Below are 27,790 nucleotides of genomic sequence, written 5' to 3' on the forward strand. Positions count from 1 at the left end.
AGGCTGAGGGCGTCATGCAGCGAGTCCCACGGCAAAGCCTAAGCCCCTGCTCTGTGCCCCTCAGCTGCCTTTCGGCCTAGTGTTGAGCCTCACGCCCTTGCCAGGCAGGGTGCAGTTTATCGGTGGGGAAACCGAGGCTGGGGGGAAGGGAAATGCCTTTGTTCATGTTACCCGGTCCATACTGGGATAACTGTGGTGAGGAGGGGGCTGGAGGTTTCCAGTTCATCCCCTATGCCAGCACATCCCTTAGCGTGGATGCAGTTTGTCTGCATAAAGGGACCCCTGGGTTCTCACGTGATACTAGCTATTGGAGGAAAGTGTTAATGAGCTGCAGGGATGAACTTCACCTCCCTACACCTGTGCTGCAAGGAGGACTTAAAAGCAGGGAGCTCAGCTCAGGGCTAGGGGTCTCTTGGCTTGGTTTTGGGTGCTGGTGCTCTGTCCAGGGCATGGCTGGGTTGAGCCAGCTCCTAGGTGGGACTTGGGGAAGTTGAGGCACAGCTGCTGCAGGGTGCTGTGAGGATGTGCATGGGGCTGGTTTGCCAGCCAAGCAGTCCCTCAGGCCAGGTGCCCATGCAGGGGGTGAGATGGCTTCAGCTAGGCTAGCATGGCCCAGGCCTTCCTGGCACTTGAGGCTGCCTTCTTGGATGGCAGGTATCCGGGGACCCCCAGCCTGCACCCAGGACCCTTGTGTCCAACTGGAGCCCCTGAAAGGTGGTAAGTTCCCTGCTCCACTGGGGATCTGTGCCCCTCATGGGTCATCCTCGCTGTTACACAGGGCTCTTATTCTTGATGTCAAATCCACCCGGCTCCCAGGCCCAGCTGTGGGCTCTTCTCAACGCTTGAGATATAAGAGGCATCCAGCTCTACCTTCTCCCCACATCCAATGCAGCCTGGCTGGGGCAAAGACACGAGCCCTCGGTGGCTCAGGGAGGGCCCAGGACTCTGGGTGCTGATTTCCCCACCCCCAGCTGCTGGACAACAGTGCGTGGTTGTCCCACTGCAGGGCACAAGGCCATGCCATGCTGGGTGCCTTGGTCTTTACCAAGGAGTGTGCATCTGCCAGGGCAGGGGAAAATCCCCTTGCTTCTTGTGGGGTTGAAATGCAGACCCCAGGACCAGCATCTGCAAAGGGCTCAGCGCTGCAATGCATGCCCTTTGCATGCTGTAATTGTTGCCTATATATAGATCCCCTGGGTGTCGAGAGCTGTGTCAGGGAGAAACATGCAGCTGGCTGGCAGCAGGTGGGAGCGATGGCGGGGAGAGTGCCAGGGAGACCTGGGCTAAGAAAGGGAGCGCTGGGGAGGAGCACGGGGATGAAGGAGCGACTTGCCAGGGAGCTCGAGGCTTGATGGTCTAAAACTCTACCCCTGCCTCAACACCTGCACAAATGGGCATCACGGTCACAGCAGAACGGGCGATAATCTCTGTCCTGGTGCCAGCGGCTCGTCCAGAGATGCTGAGCCCAAGCTGCCGAAAGCCCGGAGGAGAAGGGCCAAGACTTTGAACTGGGCTCTGGCTTGGTATTAAGTAGAGAGAGCTAAGTGGTCTGAAGTCAAGCAGAAAGCCGGGTGGGTTTGCCCCTTTATAGACTATAAATCGGAGAGGTATAGCATGAGCGTTCAGGAGCCTCGGCTCGTTTCCTCAGATGCTGGCTCGAAGCGCCGGAGAACCCTTCCTTCTCCCGCAGCCCAAAGGCAGCGCTTTATCCCCCCGCCCCGGGTCAGTGGGGAGCTGGTTTCTGAGCAGGGGAGGGCTGTCATTTTCCGGCGCGGGGGGTGGGAAATGCAGGGCCTTTGATTCCTGCCTCCATCTCGCCGCAGCTCCTGTGACCAACATGTTTTTCCCCTTCACAAAAACGCGAGTGAATGAAAAACCTGTTTTCAATTAAAGCCGGGAGATGCTGATTTTAAAAACACGGTTTGCGTCTAAAGCGTCTCTCCCAGCGCCCTCCCTCTTTCCTCTCCCCCGCCCCCCAGTCTTGCCCCATGCTTGTCCCTCTCGCTCCCGCTTTTGGGGCTGGCACATCTGGCGGTGAAGCCCTGTGCCACGGTCCTTGGCTCCCATGGGACCGTTCTGGGGGGGAGTGGGCCAGGCTGGGATCTGTCCATCCACATCCAGTTCACAGCAACCTCCCTCTGGGCCTCGCACGTCTGCTGTCTACATGTCGGCTGAAGGGCTGTTTCTGCGGTGGTGGAAATGTCTCATCCTGGTTCTGTGCCAGAGGCTACTTCCCTTGATCCTAAGCTGTGTCTCCTGCTGGTCTCTGGTTAGGACTGATCACAGCCTGCGGTGGTGTTTAAAATGATTTCCCCAGCAGACGCAGTGTGATGGCAGTGGCTAACTGCAGGTGCGGCAGGCGACGCGTGGAGCAGGGGCTGAGGCGTTGAGACTCGCTGGAGGAACGTTTGCCGCTTAAAACTTTATTTTAAATGGAAATCAGCAAGCCGTGGGGGCCCGGATCAAAGCCCTGCTTCCCCCTTTAATGGCGCCCTGCGGTTCAGCCCAGCCCAGCAGGCAGCGACGTGCTGACATGGAATTCAAAGGGATCTCGGTGCAGACAGCCGGGTCATGGGGTTTGGATGCCATGGGCCGGGGAAAATGGTGAGGCTGCTGATGGCTGTAGGTGCTCGGTGGCGCAGGCTCCCTGCTGCCGTTTCTGGTGCCAGCGCTGTGCTCTGCCCTCCGCAGCAAGGCAAGGAGACATCCCCTGCGAGGGAGGCTGATGTGCTCTAGGAGCTGCCAGGCTGAGTGAGGCATTGGGTTCCTCCTGGGGTCATCGCCTGTCTCCAAAACCAGGAGAGAGCTGTGTAAATCTGCCCTGTAGCAGGTGGGTATGGGGCAGGCTCATGCTCTGGGACATGTCTGCTACTGGAAGTCAGGGGGTTGCTTGTAAGCATGGGGATTGCATGTTCGCCCACCTCCCGAGACAGAATAAGGGGCTCACGATGGAGATCTGGGGCAGTGGCAGGAATGAGCGTGCTGAGAGATTTAACCACCAGGACAAGCTCTCTCTAGGTGTACTCAGACCCTCAGCAGGCCCTCGCAGAGCCCTGGGCAAGCGCCTGCCCCTCCTGTCAGCCTCCCTGAGGCCTGCTCTGTGCAGAGTTGGCGTCTTGTGGGGGCAGCTGGGTTGGAAGTAAGTTGCCCTCTGGGTGCATCAGAGGTGCCTATGAGCAATGCATGGCTACTAGCACCCGCTCTTTGTGCACTCCTCCAGCTGGGTGAAGGGAAACGAGGCCAGTTAATGGAGAAAGAGAGCGTTGCCTGGTGATCAGAGCAGGAGTGGGGAGCTGGGGGTCTCCCCCCAGCTCTGCTGCTGTCCTTGACTGGGCTGGGATCTGCCTGTTTAGCCGTCATCCTTCTTGCAGGCGGGATAATGTAGCTGGCGGGGGCACGGGGGAGCAGCGCAGCTGGCGCCGGTGGAAGGACAGGGGTGTCGGGATCCTCACTGGAGAGAGGCTGGGATGGCAGAAAGGCCATTTTATTTCCATTCCTAGAAAGCCTCTCCCTGTGATGGAACCGATGAGGCTGTCGGCACCGCTGGTCACTCAGCTGTGCAGCAACACCGCCCTCTGCCGAGAGCAAGCCAGAGCCGCACACGGGGATGGTGCCCACAACCCCTCCACGACTGGCACCAGGGAACTCTCCCTGGGCCAGCCCCGCTGCAGCCTCCTGCCTGGGGCTGGGAGCACGAGCCTGCCCCCAAACTGCTCCCCTCGTCCCTGTCTCCATCCCCTTTGCGGCCACCTTTCCCCGCCCTGCTCTTGTCCAGATATGCCAAGGGCTGCCTGCCTCCAGACCTGCTGCCCTTCCACCTGTACAATGAGGGTGGGGGTCTAATCACTGCCATGGGCCCCCTCGTTATGCTCGGAGCTGTACAAATTGGCCTTCCCCAAACCCTGCAATTGCAGTTAAGCTCTGCATATGTGTTTTGGAGTGACACCGGGGTATCGGTTGTAGCCGTGTTGGTCTAAGGACACAGGCAGACATGGGTAAATCAGATGTCTTTTTATTAGACCAACTTAAATAGTTGGAAAAATTCTTTGCCGGCTTTTGGGTACAAAAGCTTGGAGTGACACCAGTTTGCAGAGGCAGGGTAGTTCAGTGGTTGCACCACAAAACTAGAAGATTTTCTCTCCGTGTTTCTCTTCCTTTTGCGTATTTTCGACTGAGATATCTAGGGGCTGGGAACGTGCGCGGGTCCGTGTACAAGGTTCTTCGGGTAAATCTGGTATCTTTTATTCGACCAACTAAAATAGTTGGAAAAATTCTTGGCAAGCTTTTGGGTTTAAATACCCTTCGCCAGGCTGAGGAAGCATCTGCAGTTGGTGTGTGCTTTTCTACACCCCTGTGTCCGTGTACGTGTCAGGTGCTGTACATTGGGAACTTTATCTCAGCTGGGCTTTTAAGGAGCTGCACTAAAAGAATGGACCTAGGATCTCATCTAAGGGATGTCTGGAAAGGAGAGGCTTCACATCAGCTCAGGAGAATAAATCAGACGTTCACGGCAGCAGCCGTATTTCTGCCAGCAGGCGGGTATCTCCCTTGATAGGCTGTTGCTGACAAAGGCCTAGTGCTGATAACGTACCAGCTGTCTCAACTTTGTCTCCCACCCCCCCTTTCTCCTTCAAGGCCTTTTCTTCTCCCCTCATGATCCCACTTGTTCTGGCCTTTCTGCACGTTTCAAGCGATTGTCTCTCTTTCCGGTCTCCAGGCTGCTTTTCCCTGTGGCTTCGCCTTGAGCGGCTCCTGCTTATCAGATGAGATGCGAAGCCCTGCTCCCGATTTGTGCACAGCTTTGATCCCGTGACACTCTCTGGTGAGCATTTACCGCAGAGGAGTCAGGACACCTTCTTTCTCTCTCTCTGCTCCTGTGACTCACCTGCTCACAAGTCCCAGGTGGACACTGAGCAGCAAAACCCCCACTGTCGTCCAAGCTATGTAGACGGGACTGTAATTCTGACTAGCAGCCGGCACGTCTGTGCGGCTGAGCAGAGGGGCGTTGTTGGGAAGGTGGTGGGGAGGGGTTTCCAATGGATCTCAAAGCAAGTTCAATGTAATGCAGCATTTTTAATGCACTCGGTTTACCAAGGTACAGGGAAATAGCTGCTTTAGTTATAAGTCTGTGGGGGAGATAAAGACGGACCCCAGGAGTCCTGGCCTAGCAGAGCACCTAACCTTGTGTGTAACCCCTAGTATGGGCCTAAATCGCACTGATTTCAGCACCTACATGAGTGCTTCCATGGGCTGGAGCCTCTGAGGATGCCTGCACTGGGGTGCCTTGCTTGCTGCCTCTGCTCTGCATGTCCACTGTAGGAGCCAGGCAGTGAAAGCACCCTTGGTGCAGAGCCCTGAAGCTGCATTTTGGGTGTGCTCAGTGGTGGCACATCCTTTGTGGGGTTGATCCCTTTGGTGGCACAGCTGAACTGCCATGGGGTGGATGCCCTCTGTGCCTAGGCCATTAGACTCTACTCTCTTGTGGGTTTTTTCCTGGCCGAGCTGGAAGTGGCTGTGGTACACTGCATCTCTTGCTTTTAAACCAGTGGTTTTCAACCATTTGGACTCCAGGTCCTCCCTTTGGAAATGCCAGCTCTTAGCTCTCACCCCTTTCTTGACTATGAGAAAAAGAATAACAGCACTTTTTCTGTTGCAAAGAACTCAGTAAGCCTGCAACAGATCAGACACTCTGGATTTCCTATTGGGTTTACTTTGTCAAGTAGGTAAGCGTTTGCCCACCTAGCAGTGCTAATGTTGCATGGCACCCTTAAAAGGGTCTCACAAGCACATCAGGGTTGAGAATTGGGGCTTTTAAAACAGCAACATGATCTGTGAAGACTGTGGGGTAGCTGGTTACCTGAAGTTGCTGCCCCTAAGGAGTTAAGTCTGCAATGATTCTTCCTAAAAAGAAAGAGATAACGATAAAGGAAGGGAGAAAGCAGAGACAGTACTGTGAGGGCTTGGCTATCCCGCCTGAGACCTTCATATCTTGATGACCAGCGGGTACCTTCTACAAGGAAAAGTAAACCATTTTCAGTCTAGGCCTTTAGATATGGTGTTCTCTTGGGACTGAGGGGAGACAGCATTGTGCCTCTGTTCTAATTAGCTGTTGAGATATGGGTTGTGAAGACAACTGCTCTGAATTTGCCCACACATTCAAGATTGCATGCAGTAGACCAGCACTTATCTACAGGGAACGTCCCTAGAGATCACACACCTAAAATGCTTCACTGGCTTTGTTGGAGCTTTTTGTTTCAGCCACCTTTTCAACCCCCACCCCGGTCTGCACAGTAATGTGGAAGAACCTGTTGCCATTCATTATATCCCCTGCTTGGCATTTCTGCCCATGCTTTGGGGAAAGCACAAGAGCTGAGAGAGCGCTCCACTGGTGCCCGCTAGCAATCAGAAGCCCGGAGGGCAGGAGATGAAGTGAAGGAGGTTCATAGCTGGTGGCATTAGCTGATGGCACCACTTGGCGATGAGCTGGGGGAAGACCACACAAAACTGGGGGAGACAGGAAAGTCTGATCTGAAGGATGGGGAAGCAGCGGTAGAAAAATTCTGGAGGGAAAAAAAGAAACTGAAGCTTGAAAAGTTGGAAAAATATTGAGGGAGCTAGCAGAAGAGGGACCAAAAATAGCAGGGCTGCTGTCTAACCTGTCTGCAGCACAGCTCTGCCAAGAGGTCATGACTTGCTGCTACGCTAGGTGCTGTACATACGCATGGGAGATCCTGTTCCAAACCAGCTGACAGTCTAAACGGAGGAGATGAATGAGGGGAGGAAGAAGCAGGAAAGGAAACTCGGGTCACGTACGAGGTCAACAGCAGAGGTGTGAATAGCTCTGGATTTCTAGTTCTGTGCCCCCTGAGACAATGCTCCCTGATGAGAGGGAAGGTTAGGAAAGCCCCAAAAGAAGAATCCAGGCTGGCCTGTGTCAGCACCAGAAGCAAATGGCTTGGACAAATGCAAATCTTTTATAACTTTCTTCTCCCGAAGGAGTTCAGGTTGCAGACAGTTCTTGGGTTGCCATCCTCTGAACTTTGCATTTGGGACCTACACGTGGGTGGGGAATCATCAGAATGATTGCACTTGGACTTTAGCATCAAAGCAACACAGGAACTTTAATTACCCAGTTCTTACAAGAGGCGTCCAAGACTAAACTCCCCCACAACTCCAATTTACAGTCAAGGGAGATGCAAAATAGTTAAGAGTTGCTCAAGGTCAAAGAAGAGCAGCGTTGGGGGTGGAAGTTGAACTTGGGACTTCTCGCCCCACTTATGTGCTTAGTCTACGAGCTCCTGCTGCGCTACAGCGATACGGTGAACTCTGGGGGAAGTTCTGCAGGCCAAAAGGCAGTTCTTAAATCTTCTAGCCGGCCCCTGCCTCTGACCCATGGCTGCCCACAGAACTGTCCCCAGTTGCAACAGAAGGATGGTGCATCAGGCACCAAGCTTATCCCAGGCAGGATGACACTCTTGTCTCTGCTGTGTAGGCAGAAAGGAGGCTTCCCCTCCTAAATGACCGTCCAAGTAAGAGCCTCAGCTGCTGGGGCAGGGAGTGCCATGGTGGCTGTCCAGATGATGGAGTGAATGTTGAAGACACAAGGCAAAGCTGCTGGGACCAAGGAGTGACCACTGATAATGGAGAGTTATGGACTCAGCAGTTGGAAGAGGCCAATTTTTGGACCTAGGCAGACTGTGGGACCTCTCACTCACAAGCATCTCCTCTACTTCTGCTTGAATTGGAAACTAGCAGTTTCCAACTAGGCATCGACAAAAGTGACAGCTGGCACTGGAGAGTAACACAGTGATCAGCAGATAACTGCCCACTTCCCAAGGGCACAACCGTGGCAGGGGGGATCGGGAAGATGCAGGAACTGAACTGGGAGGATAATGGAGCAACAGTTATCACTAGAATATCACAAATAACAGCTAGAACCAGGCAGTTAGCACTGGGCACGGATATGAGTGAGGGGAGCAACAGCTGAAGAGGGGACTTGCTGGGAGTGATGATGGCCTGGTGAAACACAGGAGTGAGCCTGTTGGCATGGGACTGGCATCTGGATTGCTCAGGACTGTCCGGTCATGGGAGCAAAAGCTGGAAATGGGTATCCAGAAGAAACTGCAACAAGAGAAGCAGATCCTGCTTAGGAGGGAAGAAAAGAAGAACAACTGAGAAACCAGGAGCATCACCAGGAAGCCAGACAAGGCAGGGGAGACGAGAAATGAAAAGGAGACAAAGGACAGGCAGAGCAAAGAAAGAGACTAAGAAAGGCAGAGAGGAATGAAGGCAGAGGAAGGAGACAATTCCACCAAAGAGCTGAGTGAACATTTGGTCCTCTTGCTTCATAGTGCATACAAAGGGTTAGGAAAAAATCAAGCCCGCTGCCTATGGAAGAGATTTGTGGACTATGAAGCAACAGTGCTTGTACTGTAGCACTCATACAAATGAATGGGGGGTTGCATTTGCAGCTGACTCTAGACACGTACTTATCTTGGCTTACAATAGCAGAGAACAACTTAACAGTTGGAGTTTTCTTCTCCCTTTCCCAACAAAGAGGTGTAAGGCGGGAGCATATCCATGGATTCTCTCAGCATCTTTGGCCATGCTGAATGCATGATATGAGCTAACAAGGAAAGGAAGCCCTTCACAGTAAGGAGGTGGCTTGGAAGAAAAGATGAGCAGATGAGATGGAGCAGCACGCAAAGCATGCTGTGGCGTCTCCACCACAAACACACAGAGGAAGTTGAGGCTAAAGAAGTGGAAAGTGTGGGAAGGAAGCCTGACCACGGGCTATGACAGCACCGAGACTTCTGCCCCTGGGGAAAAAAAGACAAGCAGAGCAATAGCAGTCAGATGCAGAAGTTAGAGGACTTTAGCCAACATTATAACCCAGTGTGGTCAGCCGTTATGGGGAAGGCAGTGGTTGAGGAGCAGCCAGCGTCAGCAGTCCAGCCACATGGGTCAAGGGTGAGGTTAGCTCTGACATGTCTCTCAGAGAAGGTAGAGGGGAAAACAAGTACCAGGGACAGAGCTCCAAGGGGGTTTCCCTAGGGCAGAAACTGAGCTGTCCAAGGCCAGGGCTCAAAGAACTGCAGTCCTTGAGTGCAGCCCTCTCTACATTGGATGCTGTCCTGTGATCCAGGGAGAACCGCTGCAATTTGCACCTGGCAGCAGGAGCAAAAGGTCCTTCCCCCCGGCTCAGAGGATTCTGTGGGCAAGCGTGTGCACGGCCCTGTCCCCTGGCTTGCGTGTCGTGACACTGACCCGGCGCGATGGTTAGAGGCAGCTTCGCAGCACGATCCACAGGAGCCGGAAGCGGCATCGACCTCTTCCGCACCGCTCCTGCAGGACAAGACATCCCCCGTTAAAACCAAGACTGCGGCGGAGGGACGAAGCTGCTTCGGATGCGTGGCGATCCAGAAGCTGGTTCTGGCGGGGGTACGAGACCGGCCCAAAGTAATGCCAGCCCGGGAGCCCCGAGTGAGTCGGGAACCCCCACGGCCCCGGCTGGACAATCCACATCACGAAGCCAGGGCTGTGCCCGACCTAAGGCAACTCTTCCTTGATCTCTGCTCGCATCGGCCATCGGCTCCCCCCTCCGAGGAAGGACGAGCTGCCATGCCGGACTTTTTTCCAGCACAGGAAGAGCAGGCGGCTTCTCCACGTTTCTGTTTTCCTTCTGGCAGCCTCGGGTCACGAAGCCGGCCCAGCCTCCAGGGCGAGGCGGGGAGCACGGCTGCAGCAAGGCCCTGGGTCAGCCTGGCGGGGAAGGCGGGGGTGCCCCACCTGCCCAGGAGGGCCCAGGGGCTGATACAGAGGGGCAGGGCACCTCCTGGGGCACTACTGGGGGGTGATACCCCGCCATTAACCCCTTCCTTCCTGCAGTGGGGCCCTGCTGCTGCCTGTGGTGCCATGGAGCAGATTCCCCCCTCCCGACTCCCAGACTCCTCTCCCGCCCCCCCGCGGCTGGCAGCACTCCGCCACTGTCCCACAATGCCCCGCGGCCCCGCCCCGCTCTCCAACGCGCACCCCGCTCCCTCCCTCCACCGGCCAACTAAACTTGCGCACTGACACCCCTCCTTCCCCCTCCTCCCTCCCCGTGAAATCCCGCCCCTCTGGCCCCAGGCGGCGCTCCGATTGGCCGCTGTGCCCGCCCGTCGCGGCAATGTTTTGAGAGGCAGCGGGGTAGGTTGTGGCGCGCGCTGGCTCGGCGGCGCTGAGGGGGAAGAAGCGGGCGGCGGCCGAGGGAGAGGAGGCGGCGGCGGCGGCGGCAGCGGCAGCAGCAGCGGGGAGAAGAGGAGGCGGCGCGGGCGCGCCCGGGGGAGGCGGCCGGGGTGGGGGGCGAGGCCAGGCCGGGCCCGGGCCGGGCCGGGCGGGGCCGGCGGGACCATGACCCTGGAGTCCATGATGGCCTGTTGCCTGAGCGACGAGGTGAAGGAGTCGAAGCGCATCAACGCCGAGATCGAGAAGCAGCTGCGGAGGGACAAACGCGACGCCCGCCGCGAGCTCAAGCTGCTGCTGCTCGGTGAGGAGACCACCCCCTTCCTCTCCCCCCACTCAGGGGGCTGCCCCCCCTTCCCCCTTCAGGATTCCCCCCCATCCCTCCGAGCCATAGCGTCAGGCCATGGGGAAAGCAGGGGGAGCCCGAGCCTGGTGTCTTGCTGCTGTCAAAGGTGGTGAGTGTGTGTGTGTGTGTGTGTGTGTGTGTGTGTGTGCCCCCACACGTGCGGGCAAGAGTTCCCCTATAGAGGCTGTGCCTCCCGCTGCAGAGGGAGGGAGGGAGTTGGTGGGGTGTGATCTCTTCTCGACCCGTGCGTGGTCCTCAGTCGGCCCTTCTTTTGTATGACCAAAACAGTGACCGTGTGTTTGATCTTTTGGTGCTTTGGTGCATTTGTCGCTGTGGGAGATGGTAACGGGGGTTGCCGCGTGGATGCGGCTCATGCCAGTCCCCGGTTTGGTCCCGAGCAGAAAGAATGAGGTGGTGTAGCAGGAATGAGCGTCTCTGCATGAGGGAGGCCTCTGCACTGTGTCTGGCCTGTATGGACCCATTAGTGACTTAGAAAATGAGGGTTGAAGGGACCTCAGGAGGCCACATCGAGTCCAACCCCCTGCTCAAAACAGGACCAGCCCCAACTACATAATTCCAGCCAAGGTCTAAAAAACCTCCAAGGATAGAGATGCCACCACCTGTCCGGGGAGCCTGCTCCAGTGCTTCCCCACCTTCCTAGTGAGAGAGTTTCTCTTGCTATCCAACCCAAACCCCCCTTGCTGCAACTGAAGACCATTGCTCCTTGTTCTATGCCCACATTGAACAGAAACTTGTTCAAGGAGGATCTTTCATAGCTTTATAGATGTAAGTAACCGTTTAAGCCAGTCTACAAATGGGAGGCCTGGCAGGTATAAAAGATGAGGTGAAGTGAACCTAAAGACAGGGAGAAATAAGGTGTGCCAGGCCTTTGTGAGGAAGAGAGAATGGTTCGGACATCTGAAAGATCCCCTGCTTTGGGATAAGGGAGTAATTATTCAAGTACGATAGAGTTGGGAGTCACGGGAGATGTGTTGGACATATGTGAACAGGGAGCTGCAAAACGTGGATCAAAAAGAGATGGGCAGATCACAAGCTTGAGCATCAAGCGTGACTCTGGGGCTGGGCTCCTGGTCACCCAGAAGTTTGAAATTAAGGTTTTCACAAGCATTGTAACATACGACTGCTGTTTTATGCATGCTGCCATGTATCTGTGGCTTTTGCCACCTTGAATAAGAATCAGGTCCCATAAAAAAGTATTTGTTCGTTTAGAATCTGTCCCAACCTGGCAGGTTTTAAGGGTTGATTCAAGTATTCGGGTTGGCGTGTTTGTGATTTCACATGCAGGGGTGCTTGTATTCCCTTTTGTAATTTTAAGCAAGGTTGCATGCAGTCAGGACTTTGACTGAAGACACCAAGGAGTACTCTGGGTTGCTATGCGGTGGTGACAATTCATTGGGTGCTCTCCTCCTAACTGCTGTTGCATCTTACCGAAGCACTGCTTTTGAGATGCTGGGGTGATAGAGATGCTGTGGTCCTTCAGATGAAATGTAAAATAAAGGTCCTGATCACCTACGATCCCTGAATGTCCCATGTCCGTTTCCTTCAGATCCATTCTGTGCTGGTGAATTTCCCTCCCTCGGACTTTAATCATCATTAAATAGTTCAGTCGAAGGAATGTTAAAACTAGTTGGAGCCATAGTATAGATCAAGCTTCACTGCCGAACAGGCTGAACCATTGTTACTGAACTGGTTTTAAAACTGGTTTACTAAAACATGCTGCTTGGAGACTAGTGTATGCTGTGGCTCTGACCAGTTTTAAAATCAATTCACCTACTTCCTTAATAAACTGCCTAGCATTAGTCTTGGTAATCACACTCTGCCCCCTTGATTTTTCTTGGCATTTTTCACATCCTGGCCTAAGCTGTTGGGTAGTAGTGTATAGACTTAGACTTAAACAGCAGTCTTGTCAGGGAGGTGGGTCCAATGGTGGGTGAAGCCAATCTCTTGTTTGTGGTTTGTAGAAACACGTGGGATCCTTTGATGTGTGAAGCACAGCATAAATGGAGACTATCATGTTGCAGGCATGGATTTTTTCCTAACATATTCAGAGTTTTGAGGAGGACAGAGCATACTTGTAAGGAAAATGCATAGTAAGAAGTTTTATTTAAGCAGAGAGGGAATTTATCCCACCTGTTTCCACTGTCCAGCATGATACAGGTAGTTTGTATGGAGGTCTGAACCAGAAATGCTGTGTGAAGGCCAACAAACATTAGTTTATGGATCTGTTTTAACCAGTAATATGATTTCAGGGCTACAGTTATTGCCCCCTCATGTTGGGCATACATCAGTCTTGTTCATTAAAGAAAATGAAATTTGTGCAAAATTACTCTGGTCCTTGAATACTATGAAGTTAAGCATGGGGTTTTGTATACTTGGGTTCATCAGCAATATTTACTATAAGCAGTGGGACTTTCACATGTTGACTGAAGGAATGGTGATCTCGGATGATTCCTTTATTTCAACATTGTCGTATAAAGAAGGTTATTGTGTTCTTACACGAGGAGTTTAGGCTCACTGGTATTCTCAATGTCCACAACAGCGTGGGCGTTTTGTTGAGGGACTGGAGAAAAGCAAGATGCCCTTTTTTAAGGACAAGAGGAATTGCATCCTGCATCAGGTTCCTCATAACTGCTAAAATGTATGTGCAACCTGGCACTCAAGTTTGTTTTACCGTTTCTTTATCAAAGTGCTCTGAGGCATCTCTTGCTTTCTTTTCCCCTGCCCCCCCCCTTCTTTGTTGGTTACTGTGGTAAAAGCACGAGGAAGTGTTTCTTGCCACAGTGTACTCAACCGCAAAAGATTTCACTTTCAGATTTTTTTTTTTTTCCTATTTGTGGTGTAACTTTCTGCACCAGACTAAGACGGTTAGTGGCAACGAAAGCATGCATTTGAATGTGCAGTGAATTGAGACATTAAAAATTCTGGGCATGGGAAGAAACCTCTATTTTTTTTAAGTCCTCTTTCCAGTTAGGTGTGTGGATTTTCTGTTAGGCATCCATTTATTTACATTTTGCCCAGCAGCACAGGCAAAGAGATGCTGCAAACGCATAAGGAGTAATTGTCTACAAATACGCCCCACTATACTTTTAGAAAATGAAGCCTGTTCCTTTTATATATATTATTTATATATATAGCCCTAATTTTCTAGTTGAAGACCTTGCTGTTCATGTTGTTGAAGCTGGGGGTGTGCCATAATTGTACCTCCTTCTGGAGATCTGAAGGATTTGTCACCTTTCTAGTATCTCTCAAGATGAACTACTCCTGGATGTATTGCTCTTGGTAATCATAGGCCTTTGCTGCTTTATATTGGCCTGTATTGAAGTAGCTTTCCACCAAATGTGCATCAGTTGTGAGTATGGCAAAACTCCAGTAAAAGTATTGTGCTGAAACACTAAACTTTGCAATTTTGGAGAGTGGACAGCATACCATGTAGGATATTGCTTTGTTGAGGACAAAGCTATAGAAGGCCAAGGTGGATAAAGAACAACCTTATGTGAAAGATAGAATGGCTTGGTCTTCCACCTGCTTAGTAACCATGTTGTTTGAATAGAGATGATAGAGGTTGCTGGAGAAGTAGTGTTAGCACAGCACCAGAGGAATCTTGCCCATGGCATGGCTCTCTAAAGCTGCAAAGGGCCTTTTTTTTTTTAACACTTTCTTCCTCACCTTTACCCTGGTCTTGACACATTCCTTTCCAGCATCTTATTTCCATCACCATCATCCAGTAAAGTTTACATCTTCCTAAGCCCCTAATAGCAGGAATGTTGACCTGCTTATCTGAACTTCCTCCACAGAATGAAAGCTTGGAAAAAGTTGGGGTTTTCAGCACATCCCTGCCACCACGAATTCACCTGCCCTTCCCATCAGCTCTCAGCAGTAGTGAAAGAGGCTTATAATGCACAGCAAGCAGTGTCGTCTGAATTGCATCGGCCTAAAGAGCATCTGTTCAAGGCACAGTTATGCCATCCTTTTTTCCTCTTCTGCTTCTGGGCATGGTGACCCTGATCACAGAAAAGGGCTGCTATCATCTGAGATCTAGTTTATTTAAAAGAAAAGAAAAAGTGACTAGTTTTGGGTATTGCACTTACCCACAGTCTGCAGGCTTTTCTGTATTTCAGAATTATATATCTCCCTTTTGTGCAAGAGACCTACACGAACTGGGAAAATGAATAGACAGATAACTGTTGAATGCTGCAAGTTTTGAAGCAGAGAATGCCCTCCAGTTTTTAAGTTGTTAAAAGTAACTTGTAACAGTAAGTCATGAAAACTGTTTCAGGCATTAGTGTAGTTTTCTTGAGCTTTAACACCTATTTTACTCACATTCCCCAAAGCCACCTCTGTGCTCCATACCCAAATGACTTCCTCTTGGATAGGCTGTAACTGATACAAGATAAGTTTGTCCATTTTAGCAGCAGTTCAGTTGGCTCCAGACTCTTCAGATACTGGTTCCAATGGTCTGGCTGTATTAAAGAACCAAGTTAGCAGCTCAGATTTTAGATGTTGTTTCCTTGCTCCTTAAAAAGATGTTTTTAACTTTGGAAGGCAGAAAGGAATTCTTAGCTCAAGATGAGATATTTATCCAAAAAAAATTATTGTTTTTGCCTGTAGTTTAATATGTGCACAAAGTCTTTGGTCTTAGACTAGGCAGAAGATATATAATCTTGACTGTTAATATAAAAGGGGTGGAGTGGGTGCTGCTTGAGCTCCTCATTTCACCTTTCAGAGCACCTCTTTTCCTGCAAGCTTTACTGCTTTGGAAAGGGCATTTTGGCTTGTGTGGGCAAATGGTGTTGGTACTGTATCATCATGAGTGAATTCAGTTAGAGCTTTTGTGATGCAGTGGTCTCCCCTCTGGTCCACCAGTTGAGAACACAGTTTGTTTAACTTATCTGATTTTTGATTTTTTTTCTTTACAGCATACATGAGGGACCTGCGTAGAGGGTTTCTCTTTAGCAGGAGCTGTGATTGTAGCATCAGGCTGGAGTGTATGGGAATAGGTCAGGTGTGACAGGCGAGAGAGCCTTTTGACGCAGAATGTGTGGGAGTGGCTGTAATGTGAGATTTGTACCGAGGACCAGGCTTCAAAGCCTGTCAAAGAACAAAGGCTCTTCCCATCCTAGTCGCTAGGCTTTTGGTAGGATGAGTCCACTGGGATACCATCTTTTATTCCAACCCCCCCCCCTCCAAAAAACAAACAAACAAACAAAAAAAAACTAGGGTTGCTGTAATCAACAGGGCAGGTTCCATGTGGATACTATAGTGGTTACCTTGACACAGATTATAATACTAGCTTGCCTCTCTCCCTGTAGCAAATCCCATTTGTAACCTCTACTGACCTGTTCTTCTCCTTTTTTTTTGCAGGCACTGGGGAAAGCGGGAAGAGCACATTCATTAAACAGATGCGGATAATTCATGGCTCGGGCTACTCAGAAGAGGACAAAAGGGGCTTCACCAAGCTGGTGTACCAAAACATCTTCACTGCCATGCAGTCCATGATCAGGGCCATGGAGACCCTGAAGATCCTATACAAGTATGAACAGAACAAGGTGAGCCCCGGGCATGACTCCATCTGGGTATCATCCCAACCCTTGGTACATTTCCTTTCCTTGGCCCGTGTGGATTTCTTGTGTGCACACAGGAGAGCATCTGTTCTGTTTCTCATGAACAAGGCTGTTCATAGGGCCACTCTTATTTAGGGCTTATAACAACCACAAAAAATTTGCCCCGGGCTGAAACTTGGCTTACAAATCTTGGGTCCAGGAGTAAATTTTTCAGCCAAATATGGTTTAAAATGAGTTCAACTGGCTTAAAGGTGTACAAGTGCCAAGAAATCAGATTTTAGTATGTGTGCTACTTTTTATTGGCTTATTTTTCCAAAATGAAGTTGTTTGACAGTTGGATCAGATCATTTGTGCAGTGCTGAATTTTCGTATCCGTGTATAGTAACTCCTTGATACAGGGGAAGTTCTTGAACACTGAGCTCCTTTTATATTTTTAGAGATGGTCCCACAATGCTGAGAAATGGGCATGTTATGAAGTAGCTTGTAGGACCCATATTTTAACTGGTGCGTGGCTGAGAGTGGGGGATAGATTCCCTTCTCCTTGATGTACATAGAATTCAATCTAGTTCTCATCTTCCTTTTAGGGAATAGGATTGTGCAGATAGACAGAATTTTGCTTCTTGTTGCAGCTGTATAGGGTTTTCAGGGTGTGGTTTGGGGATGTGTGATAACTAGGAAAATGTAATGGGCTGTCATGTTGGTTTAAGTCTTGTTTAAGCTATATGGCATTAATAGGAATAACATTCTCTTCTACCCCTACTTGAAGGAGAGACCTTCGTTACAGTGGATTATGGTAGTATCTTCCAGGCTCTTAAAAATTAAACAAAGCCTTAAAATGAAACCTGTGATGGGTACACTCAGGTAGCAAAACTGCCTTAGCTCCCCTGATAGCAGGAAGTTTGGGCCCCCACTTCCTCAAATCTTTATGCAGGTAGTTGCAGTATATCTAAACCAGTGGCTCTTAACCTATTTGCCATAGTGGGCCACACTTACCACTCTCAGTGTGTTGTGGGCTGCATCCACAACAGCTTACTTCCCATGTATCCATTTAACAGGATGTTACAGTGTGCTGTTTAGGCCGCATACAGGCCGCGGGTTGAGAACTACTGATTTAAACTGTTGGTGACTTAATGATCCTGTGCAGCTGGATAAGCCGTGTTAGTGTGCTGCCTTTTCTGCTTAAATCACTTCTGTCAAGGACCCTGTGATGCTTACAGGGACTTCGTAGAAGTGGCAGCTATTAAAAATGCAAAATTGAAGCATTTCCTTTTTACCCTAATGCTGATCCCAGAAAATACAGATCCGGTTGTTTGTCAATGTGTAGTTTGTCCATGGTTGTTTTCCCTATGTCTTCATCTATGACCTTGATGTGGCCTTCCTTGAGGCCTCATTAGGAGGATCTTGCTTTAATATATGCTCCGCTGTCTTTTGCTCTTCTGCCCTCAGGCCAACGCACTGCTGATTCGAGAAGTGGATGTAGAAAAGGTAACAACCTTTGAGCAGCCATATGTAAGTGCAATTAAGACATTGTGGAATGACCCTGGAATTCAAGAATGTTATGACAGGAGACGAGAATATCAGCTCTCAGACTCAGCTAAGTAGTAAGTATATAAGCACTTTGTCATAGGATATCAGTCAAAAAAAAAAAAAAAACTGCCTAAAACCTTAGCTGAGGTCTGCAGTAAATAGTTATCTCACTGTAAAATGATTTTGCTGTCCTGTATTAATTTTACTTTTTAAATCTGATTCCTCCTCTTTATTACCATTACGTGGATGCTGCTAGTGATTCAAACTGGTGGGATTGTCTAGGAAGGGTGGCTATGTGCACTGGGGTAGGAAATACCTGGATATATGGCTTTGCCTGTTCTTCCACCTTCTTCTCAGTCTGGTTCCGGTCACCTGCTGTGACCATGCTTTTTTGATGCTATTCTCATAGATTCACTTTTTATTTTGTGGACTTTGTGCTGATGTATGCAAAGAGGTGTGTGTGTGTGTGTGTGTGTGTGTGTGTGTGTGTGTGTGTGGTGATGAGGTTTAGTATCACAATGCCTGGAGAGCTCTTAACCATGTTTAGTGCCACCATCCTTGTGCACAAATTCAGTTGGGTGATATGTGGAGCTGCCTACCCCTCTGCTCTAGTGAATAGAGTCCTTGCCCTACAGCATCTCTCATTAGCCCTGGCTCCTTACATGGCAGAAATGCCACTCTTCCCTTCCAGGCTTGCTATGGGTAGTTATAAGGGACCAAGATTTGGCCTATGAAACTAGAAAGTCTGAGTGCAGAGTAACTCAGGAAAATGGCAGTGTGTTAGATTGCATGGATGTACTTCACTTGTTTAAAATAAAAATTTAATTCTGCCCTGAGTATTGGAGATGACACAGTGCATCCAATAGAGAAAGGAGTTTCTTCTGTACCTGTTTCAGAAGAACTCAGTGAGGACGGTGATGTCTTAAACTGGTTATTGTCGTCCTTTCCATTTGATGAGGGAAAGCTGTGTGTATCCACAGCTTTGCACATGGCTTTTTCTCTTCTCATTACTGAAACTGAAGCAGAGTGCTTGGCTGTAACTGAGTGAGGTGTGACACATGGCACTGCGCTTACTACCGGGAAGAGATGGCTGGGGAATTGCTGTTTAATTAATAGAAAGCTTGCAGAGAAATTAAATGTGCAGTACCTGTGAGGCCCTGCAGGCTCCCAAGGGGATGGACAAGGAAAGATTTCTCCCTGAAGAATGCCTTTTATTACTTTGTCCTGTCCCATTTTAAATGATTCAAGCAATATTACTGTCAGTCAGGTATCTTTAGCCTCCTTGACTGTTTAAAACCTCTGTGTGCACGCATGCTATAGTCTGAAGCATTTCTCTCTGTGCTTCTTGCAGTTACCTAAGTGATGTGGATCGTATCGCAACCCCGGGATATCTACCAACCCAACAGGATGTGCTACGGGTTAGAGTTCCTACAACCGGGATCATAGAATACCCCTTTGACCTAGAGAATATTATCTTCAGGTACTGAAGTCAGGACCTGTGCTCTGCTCAGTAGAACAAGCGGGTCTAAACTAGGGAGGGTTTGGGGAGAAATAGTTTTTTAAACTAGTAATCAAAGGTGTGAATCATGAGAAGATGCAAGAGCAGGTGTTTGGGGAATACCATGACATTTTAGGTAAAGGGAGCTCCTGTGTGTAGGTAACGAGTTAGTCCATGGTAGGATTTTAAGTTACTGAATGGGACAGTAAGTTAGATTAAACCAATGGCTTTTAGGACTGGAGGAGGGGCAATAGGTGTGTGGCATAGTTTGCTGTTAGGCTTGCCTATCTCTCCAGAGAGCTTGAATGGTTACCCAGCAGGTATGGTTGTTCCTCCTCTCATGTGTTGGCACCCTGGCATTCGATGCATGTATAAGCTCTAAGGCCAATTGGATAAACAGGTTGTGTGCTTAATCCACTAAAGGAAAAACCAAGTTCTCTTCAAGCTGTGTTGAGCTAGAGATTTCACCCTTCCAAGATTTATTTTTTTCCTGAACATTATTTACTTTGATCCCTGTAGCTTTCCCTGTGGAAAAAGTGGGGGAGAGGAGTGCTTTCTCTACACTAACTTTTTTTGTGTGCTTTCCAAAAGGGCACTCTGTCAACCCTGGGCCATCAGGGTTTGACCTAGAGACCTGCTTCTTTTAATTTTTCTGCCATTGGTGTGTGGCTTAACTATATCTGTATAACAAGCACTGCATGCAAAGACACTGTTGCAAAGTAACATTCTTCCTTCCTCTGTCTAGATATCAATCTTATCCACGTCACCCTAGAATCAATAATATTGGAAGGGATTGGGGGAGGAGCAGGTTAAGAATTGAGGTCTTGGGCTTCAGTTTCAGGCTTGAGAGAATGGATCTTTTACACTGCTTAAAGAAATCATTCTCTGGGATTTGCTTAGCCCAGCTGCAAAATGGGTGTAATGCTCCATTACTAAACTGATTGGCTTTATTTATATTTTTGTGGTAATCTTTGCATTTAGAAGGGCAGAGCAGGTGTAGTATGGTTACTCTGAGCACTAACCTTTTACAAGCGTGTGACTGTGTGGCTGACTACTTAGGTTTAGGCTTTACCCGTGTATTTATATAGCCCTGTTCAACAGCATGTTCTGAAGAAAGCCCGAAACCAAGTCTTCAGTCTCTATTATGGTTGGAAGCTTTAAATCTTAATAGCAAAAAGCAGATAGGTCTGCCACTGGTAGAGTGGGATCAGACTGGAATTAGCTTTCTTTTTAGACTGTGGCTTGGTGTGATGGATGCACCTGGCTCCAGGACCTCTGCTCAGTAAATAAGGTTAGGATTCCAGTAGAAACAGAGATCCTGAATCCTGGGGCATGTGTTCTGCTGTTAGGTTTTCTGAAAAGTGAATCAGTCAAACTTGGTGATGGCCCTGAGAATGATATTTGAGAGGGCAGAGCAGGAAGCCTGTCAGACTGTCCTGCTATACCTGTGTTGCAGTGTCCAGGGAGGGTTGCCTTTATTTATGTGCTAATGCTTTGGTGGATGAGGGGGAGAAGCTCTTACTGAACCTTGGCTGGCAATTGCTGTGACAAACTACATGTCTTTCTCTTCCTTTAGAATGGTGGATGTCGGGGGCCAAAGGTCAGAACGACGGAAGTGGATCCATTGCTTTGAAAATGTGACCTCCATCATGTTTTTAGTAGCCCTTAGTGAATATGACCAAGTTCTAGTGGAGTCGGATAATGAGGTAAGCCAAAAAGTATGAGAGCTCTCCTAAGGTGAAGAGGTATATCCTGATTATTTGGCGCTTGGTGCCCAGAAAACTGGGAGTTGGATTAGAAAGGGTGTTTTTTTCCAGCCTTCAGTTCTTCCTGTTACACGGTGAGAACATAGGACTCAGTGCTTTATGGGTCCTACGTTGAAAGATTCTGTGCATTTCTAATGCAACCCTCCTAAATATATTTGGCAGTCTCACGCGCTCCCCCTCCACCCTAAATATCTTGTATTGTGGCAACCAGATAGTTCCTGGTCTCTTTCTAATCCAACACTGTAGCTCCTTGAGCAGTTAGAAGAGGAATTGCCATTAAGTGAGTGGGTACTCTTTACTCTCATGAGTTAATCGCTGCCTTGGCCAGAACAAGGCATAGTTACCAAAAGCAGGTTTCAAACATTCTGCATGGCAGTCCAAAGTTCAAAATGGCCACTGAAATAGCTCCCTGGCTGACTTAATTGCTGGCCAGTAAATGAGACTTAAGTCAGGCCCAGATATTGCAGCTGTTTCACATTTAACCACTCCACTGAGACCAAAACCTAAATAGCGCCAGAGTGTCCCATGTAGGGAATCTCATGTCTGGGGTGATGTCTAGGGGTGCAGAGATGAGGTTTTTTTTCACAAATGGGAGTTGATGAGATTGTATTTCTTGTGTCAGAACCGAATGGAAGAGAGCAAAGCCCTCTTTCGGACCATTATCACCTACCCCTGGTTCCAGAATTCTTCTGTCATCCTCTTCCTCAACAAGAAAGACTTGTTGGAAGACAAGATCCTGTACTCCCACCTTGTTGACTATTTTCCAGAGTTTGATGGTAAGTAGCTTTTAAAAAGGGGCATTCAAACTGGAATTAAGCTTCTTGAAAACAACATGCTTTGTCTGTATTAGATATGTATGTTCATGAGTGAATTTTTACTTGGTTTTCTTTCTCCATCTGTTTTAGTCTGGAGTGCAGATGGGATGCAATAGAAAATTATGGGTCTAAATCTGAATTAGATGTAGAAGCACAGGTGGGAATGAGGTTTGGGAGGCCCTTTATTGGGCAGAAATGCCTCAGACAATGAGCAAATATGACACAGACTTTTTGAAATGTACTAGTTTACAGATGTATAACTTTGTGAATTTGGAAAGACTGGACAGATGCAAAGTCCCTTTGTAACATTGGGCAACATCTTCACTTCTCAGGAGGAGCTACTTCCTTTAACTTTGCTCCTGGTTCTCAATTGAGCTCTGGATACATGTATGGAGGTTAATACTCAAAATAAAGTATAACTATGTTCAGTTACAGCTTAAATGGAAAAGCTCATTAGAGTATTAAATTCATACTCCTGCCAGGGAGCCCCTTCACTGATCATCAAATATGGACTGGTTAAATTATCCAGGTCACAATGGAAGCAATTTAAAAAAAAAAAAAGCAGCGTGAAATCAGTGTTGGCCTGCCATCCATACTTCTGGGAAAATACCCACCCGATAAAAGGAAGTTTTCATCTGGTACTCAGTTCTTTGTCACCTCTGATTTATATACCGTATTTATAAGGTGTTTCTAATGATGTAAATGATGCCGACATCTGTAAAGGTTCAAAGATAAATGAGAGACAGTGGAGGTTCAGGATTGGCAAACCTCTTTTCTTTTTTGAAGCCCTCCTTTTCTAGCTGTTTGTTCTTGCTGGGGTTGACCAAAGCTCATTTGCAGTAATTGGAGAAACCCCTTTCCCTCCACTTTTGGGAAGTACAGTAACTCCAGCACCTTGTGGTAAATGTCAGATGTTGCTGCGTGGTCTGGGATCCATCTGTTGTCCCTGGTCAACATATTGTTGTTGGCTTCCATTGTGATTTAAGACGACTGCTAAAAATCCATTACTCTTCCTAATGCTCCTTTTCCATGTTAACAATTAGTGTGGTAGTTACAGCAGTCACTTGAATGGTTGTGAATGGGAGATGGTCTATGGAGGATCTTCCAGGTGGTCCATGCCATGAAAGAGAGAACACCAGACTGGTGTCATGGATCAAGAACCCATTTGTGATCTGGAATGAAAACCAGCTTAGCTTTATAAACTGGCAGATCCATGAGGAAATAATTTAATACCTTAGAGGTATTTTTAATGGAATTTGACTTTAGCATCCAAAAATAGCAACTAGATTGTGTTCCACAGCACACAAGATTACAGCTATAGGGGTCATAAGGAAATTGGTGTCCGCACCCCCAACAAACAGCTTTATTTCCCTGTTGGCTAGATCTGCTATGAGGGGGTGAGATGATTCATTTATATTGTGTATTTGCCACTTCAGTATAGTGGACCAGATGGGCTAGTCATCTGGCCAAGTCCTCCATTTGAAAGAGCACAGTCTAAAGAAACCTCTTTGAGCTTGTCAGATTATGGTATTTTGGAGCACTGAAAAAGTTAGGTTAAAGATAGGTTTCAACCATTCAGTATACAGTGCTCAAGGCACTATGATTTGGAGGCCATAGAGGGGTTAAATTCCTTTGCCCCTGTAACCTCCCAGCCAGAGGAAAATGGAGAAAGGAAAAACTAGCAATTCCTCTGGCACTTCCAACTGGGTTTCAAACTGAGTGCATTTTACTGTTGTTCTTGTTTACTGCAGGTCCACAGAGGGATGCCCAGGCAGCCCGAGAGTTCATCCTCAAGATGTTTGTGGATTTAAATCCAGACAGCGACAAAATCATCTACTCTCACTTCACGTGTGCCACAGACACAGAAAACATCCGTTTCGTCTTTGCTGCGGTCAAGGACACCATCCTACAGCTCAACTTGAAGGAGTACAACCTGGTCTGACCTGCTCTGCCCCTTGCTCCTCCCTTCCATGGGAGGCCTTGTTGTGAAGAAAAGACAAACCGGAAAAATTTAAAAATTACAGGAAAAAAATATTAATTTTTAATGATGTAATGATTGCAAATTGTCTGATCTGTGGAGTGGCAAGTTTGCTCAGTGTTATCCTGGAAGTCTCATGTCTCTGTCCACAGAATAGTTGATTTTCGTATTTTTTAACAAATTGCTTTTATTTCACAGTTAATGGGGGCCATGCCTCATTCTTCAGCACCTTCTTCACCCCTTATTTTTCACCAACAGGCAAGGCGGCCTCATCTCGGGTTTTTCTTCTGTTGCTATGTTGTTTTTCTTTTCCCCTTTCCATTCCCATGGTATATATAGGTATATATAACTTTCCAGCCAAGATTGTGAATTCACTGGACTGTGGGAGCGTGGAATGTTACTGGTCCCTTTGCCGTGTGCTGTAGGGTGCCTCCGTAATCGCTAATCCTGCTTGCTTTCCCTCCTCACCCCTTCCCTTCCCAAGGACACGCTCCATGGTTCACTGTGATGAAATATCGGAGAAGAACAATTGCTCTCCAATTCTAGCAAAAAAAAAGGAAAAGGAAAAAACCACAAAAAAAAAAAAGCCATCACTTTTCCATTCTTTGTACGATTTAGTCTGGGTTACTTTTTTTCTTATCAATTATAAAAGGTATGGAGACTGTGATTTTTTTTTTTTTTTAAATTATTGATGTTCTATACATAGTTTGCTACATATTGCTGTATTTTTGTTCATGGACTACAAATGATGGGAGCTCTTGGAGCAATAGCTGCTGAGCCTGGGGAAGTGCCTGACTGTATTTAAAAAAAAAAAAAAAAAATAGTAGGCTCAATTTATGGAAGGAAAACTTTCCCTCTTGATGAGTGTGGAGCACAAGGCATTGCCTGGGCGACTTCTCTATGCAGCAAAGATCAGAAGTGCACGGAATCATCCTGTGGCATTTAAAACCCCAAATTTTGGCAGGAGCAAAGATCTTTTGAAATCTCCCGTGCTGCCCTCTGGTTCTTTTGTATGCTGCCAACAGCAAGAGAGTCCCATTATCACATTTATTTTTTTGTGCCAGCGTGTCATGTGCATTTGTAAGAATGCCTTGGTCCTGCCCAGTGCTCGGGTTTTCTAGAAGGACCAGAGTTGGGTGACACGGGTTCTGGGATGTGGGTAGGATTCTTACTGCTTGAAAAAAGATTGTGAAGATGTTTTAGGAGGAGGTGGGAAGCTTTTTCTTTTCTTTTTATTCCCCCCCCCCCCACTTTTTCTCCCCCCCAGTCCCTGTCTCCCTGTCTGTGCTCCCCCTGAGATGGATGCTGCTGTGTTTCTCTTTAGAGAAGTGTAGAATCTCTTCGGAGCACACGCACAGTTGTTTGCTCCAGAGCTGCAGGGTGCCTGATAACTGGGTACAGCAGTCACTTCTTGAGTGTTTTGCTAAAGCAGGATCCAGAGAATCCTGCTGTGGGTAGACACCTGGCTAGCAGTGGAGTAGATAAAGTAGCTGGCTTCATGGATACATACGTATCGGTGATGGAGATTTGTTTTGGATTCTAGGTGTCAAATTGAATTCCACTGAGCAGAAGGGCCCAGAGTACTGGGGTTCATTACAGAGAGGCTGCCAGAAGCTCAGGTGATGGAGCAAATGTGCCAAGGCTCTGCTGCCTCTTATATCTGCCTGGAAGTAGAGTGCAGTGGCAAGGCAACCAGTGAGTAAGAAACAGTAGGATCCAACTCAACTCTGGCCGTACGTGAAATCTGGGCTACTCTTAACAATGTGTTGCATTGAGTCCAAACTTTCTGGCTAAACCAGATGCCCTGTCAATGGCATATAGGCTGTTGGTGGCTAGAGGCTGAGAAACCCGGTCTCCCAACCTGCACTGTTGAAGAGGGTGTCAAATATTTTTGTCGTCTCTTTTGTAGACTTAGCACTACATCTGTGTTTTGCACAAAACGTTAACAGGAAGTCCTAAGTGCCCCAGATGCCTTTGACCTGTAACACTAAATTTGGAGTTCACACTACTTGCCAGTACTCCTGCTTTTTAGGCCTCCTTCATGTTGTTCAGAGTAACTGAGGGAGGTCTCTGCTGTATTTCACAGAGCACTACAAAGGAAAACAAGCTCTTGGGGTAGATGCCTGGTGTGACCAGAGAGCTGGTAGCAGAGTAGTAGCCTTGGGACCAACAAGTGAAATGCCAGGGTCTGCCTGAGAGTTGATGCTGAGGGCAGGACAGCAACTGCTTCTAGAATAGTTACATTCCTGATCCCATAGGATATTTGGGGAAAGTGAAGGAAGAATTCCCTCATATGCCAAACAGCTTTGCACCAATATTACTGTTTTTTGTTTTTTTTTTTAATTATTATCATTTTGTCTTTATGCCAAAAGTATCCTTTTTTGTACAAGGTTTTTTCTATGAAGAGGTTGTTACACTCCATCTTGGTTAGTCCAAATGCCATTCTTCTGGAGTGGATGAGGGAGCAGCCCCACCTACTTCCTTGATCCTTGTGCAAATGGTTTGCACAGCAACTGTGGCTGGCTGCAGAACCAGCACTAAAAAAATTCAGGCTCTTGGAACAAGCTTTCCAGAGGGTCCTTTCCAAGGGTGATGGTGGCACTTCTCATTTGAATCAGAGTTGGTTTTTTGTAGCCTCCTTTTATCTGCCAAGAGATGTTGACCTGGCACAGAAGGACTGTCTTACCTTGTGTGGAACAGGGTGAATTTCTCTGAATTGTGGAATGCTTCTTGGGCTTTAAAAATCGGAGCGTGTACTGAACTGTATTGGTCAGCTGCTTGACTGTAGCATTGGCCTGGTCACCTCTTTGGCACAATGACAGCTGGGGCAATGACATTATGTACGATGACTAACCCACTGCGTATTGGTGAAACCTCCTCTGACCTAGAGAAGGAACAAGTCACGCTTGCACCTCTGGATAGTGCACAGTTGGGTAGAAGAAAAGGAATTGGGGTTAGAAGATAAACGTGCTTTCCAGAAAGAGGATGGCCTGTCCGCTCTAAGCCGAATTCTTGAAGCATGGCTGCAGAACTGGTCCCCTTCTCCACCTCTCTAGTGGCTAACCCCATGACAAATGCCTACTGTACTGAAAGTGCCAAACTTCAAACCAGACATGCCTACATTATTTCTTCTGGCGACGGGTTGGGTCAGGATTTCCCGCATACCAGAAGGAGGGATTGCGGCACTCGGGACAGAAGTCGGGTGAGATTCTCCTCTCCAGAATCCCAACCCCACAGCCTGAGGAAATGGTCCCTTGGCCACGCTCCATTCCTGTGCACTTCTTTTTTTTTTCTTTTTTTGTCCTGAAGAAACAGGCAAACTCTGACTTAGTTCTGCACTTGAAAATGGAGAGACCCAAAGTGGGGCCAAGATCACCCTTTCATCCTCCCATCTGCCTGAATCATTCTGTAAGGATTGGCTCTGTGGTGAGCAACTGCCCCTCCCTGCTCCATCGTGTCGGATAGCTCCCACCCTTTCTGCCTGTCTCCCCTTCTCCTGAAATCGGATTCTTTGGTCTGTTGTTGCTTCCTAGCGATGTTGGCGTTGCCTTCAGCTACATTTTTGTTTTATTTCTGGGGGGAGGGGGGTTAATTTTATTCTTTTTATTTTTTTTTCCACGTGTTTTATTACTTGGTAATTTTTTTAAAGAAAAAATGTGCTTTTTTGGAGTGTGCTGACCATCGTATTGTACTATACAGAACCCAGGTTGTTAGAGTCCAGCAGAGGTAAAGTCTGTACTGCAGCACCCAGTTTTTAAAAGTATGGTTTGTGCCAATGCCCCTTCTTTAGTAGTGCCAGAGACTCTTTACAAGTGCCAATGTGGTGGAAATTATTTGGTTATACTTGTATATTATAGGATCCTGATTTAAGACAATTTAAACATTATCCTATTTAAAAAGATACTATATAAAATGCTGTTTTTAAACCTTGTCATTTGAAATGCATGTATTGTTGTGAGTGTCAGGGTGGGAGGGTGGGAACGGGGTGGGGGAAAGGAGTTTCTGAATAAGCTGCCCAGTGCCCATTCAGGCTCCAAGCCGTCTCATTCCAGTC

At 48.1% G+C, this 27,790-nt stretch overlaps 1 protein-coding gene across 2 annotated transcripts; it reads left to right on the forward strand.

Moving 5' to 3' along the window:
* Positions 1-2,039: 2,039 nt before the first annotated feature.
* Positions 2,040-27,702, forward strand: GNA11 (G protein subunit alpha 11). 2 transcript variants are annotated; one of them, XM_090027452.1, is made up of 7 exons: positions 2,040-2,830; positions 15,953-16,137; positions 17,599-17,753; positions 19,031-19,159; positions 20,754-20,883; positions 21,566-21,719; positions 23,510-27,702. In XM_090027452.1, the coding sequence occupies exons 2-7, from the start codon at positions 15,991-15,993 to the stop codon at positions 23,698-23,700; spliced, it is 906 nt and encodes a 301-aa protein (XP_089883578.1). In that variant the 5' UTR covers positions 2,040-2,830; positions 15,953-15,990; the 3' UTR covers positions 23,701-27,702. The 2 variants fall into 2 exon arrangements, with proteins under 2 accessions (XP_089883578.1, XP_089883577.1); XM_090027451.1 differs by lacking the exon at positions 2,040-2,830 and adding an exon at positions 10,391-10,528.
* Positions 27,703-27,790: the final 88 nt, after the last annotated feature.

Source organism: Crocodylus siamensis, chromosome 14 (genome assembly GCF_052110815.1).
Source record: "Crocodylus siamensis isolate JL-2025a chromosome 14, ASM5211081v1, whole genome shotgun sequence".
Lineage (NCBI taxonomy): Eukaryota > Metazoa > Chordata > Crocodylia > Crocodylidae > Crocodylus > Crocodylus siamensis.

Coding starts and splice junctions, on each gene's coding strand:
- GNA11 (XM_090027451.1), top strand. CDS start 10,393: ATGACCCTGGAGTCCATGATGGCCTGTTGCCTGAGCGACGAGGTGAAG. Junction 19,160..20,753: donor CTAGAGAATATTATCTTCAG/GTACTGAAGTCA, acceptor CTCTTCCTTTAG/AATGGTGGATGTCGGGGGCC. Junction 21,720..23,509: donor CTATTTTCCAGAGTTTGATG/GTAAGTAGCTTT, acceptor TGTTTACTGCAG/GTCCACAGAGGGATGCCCAG.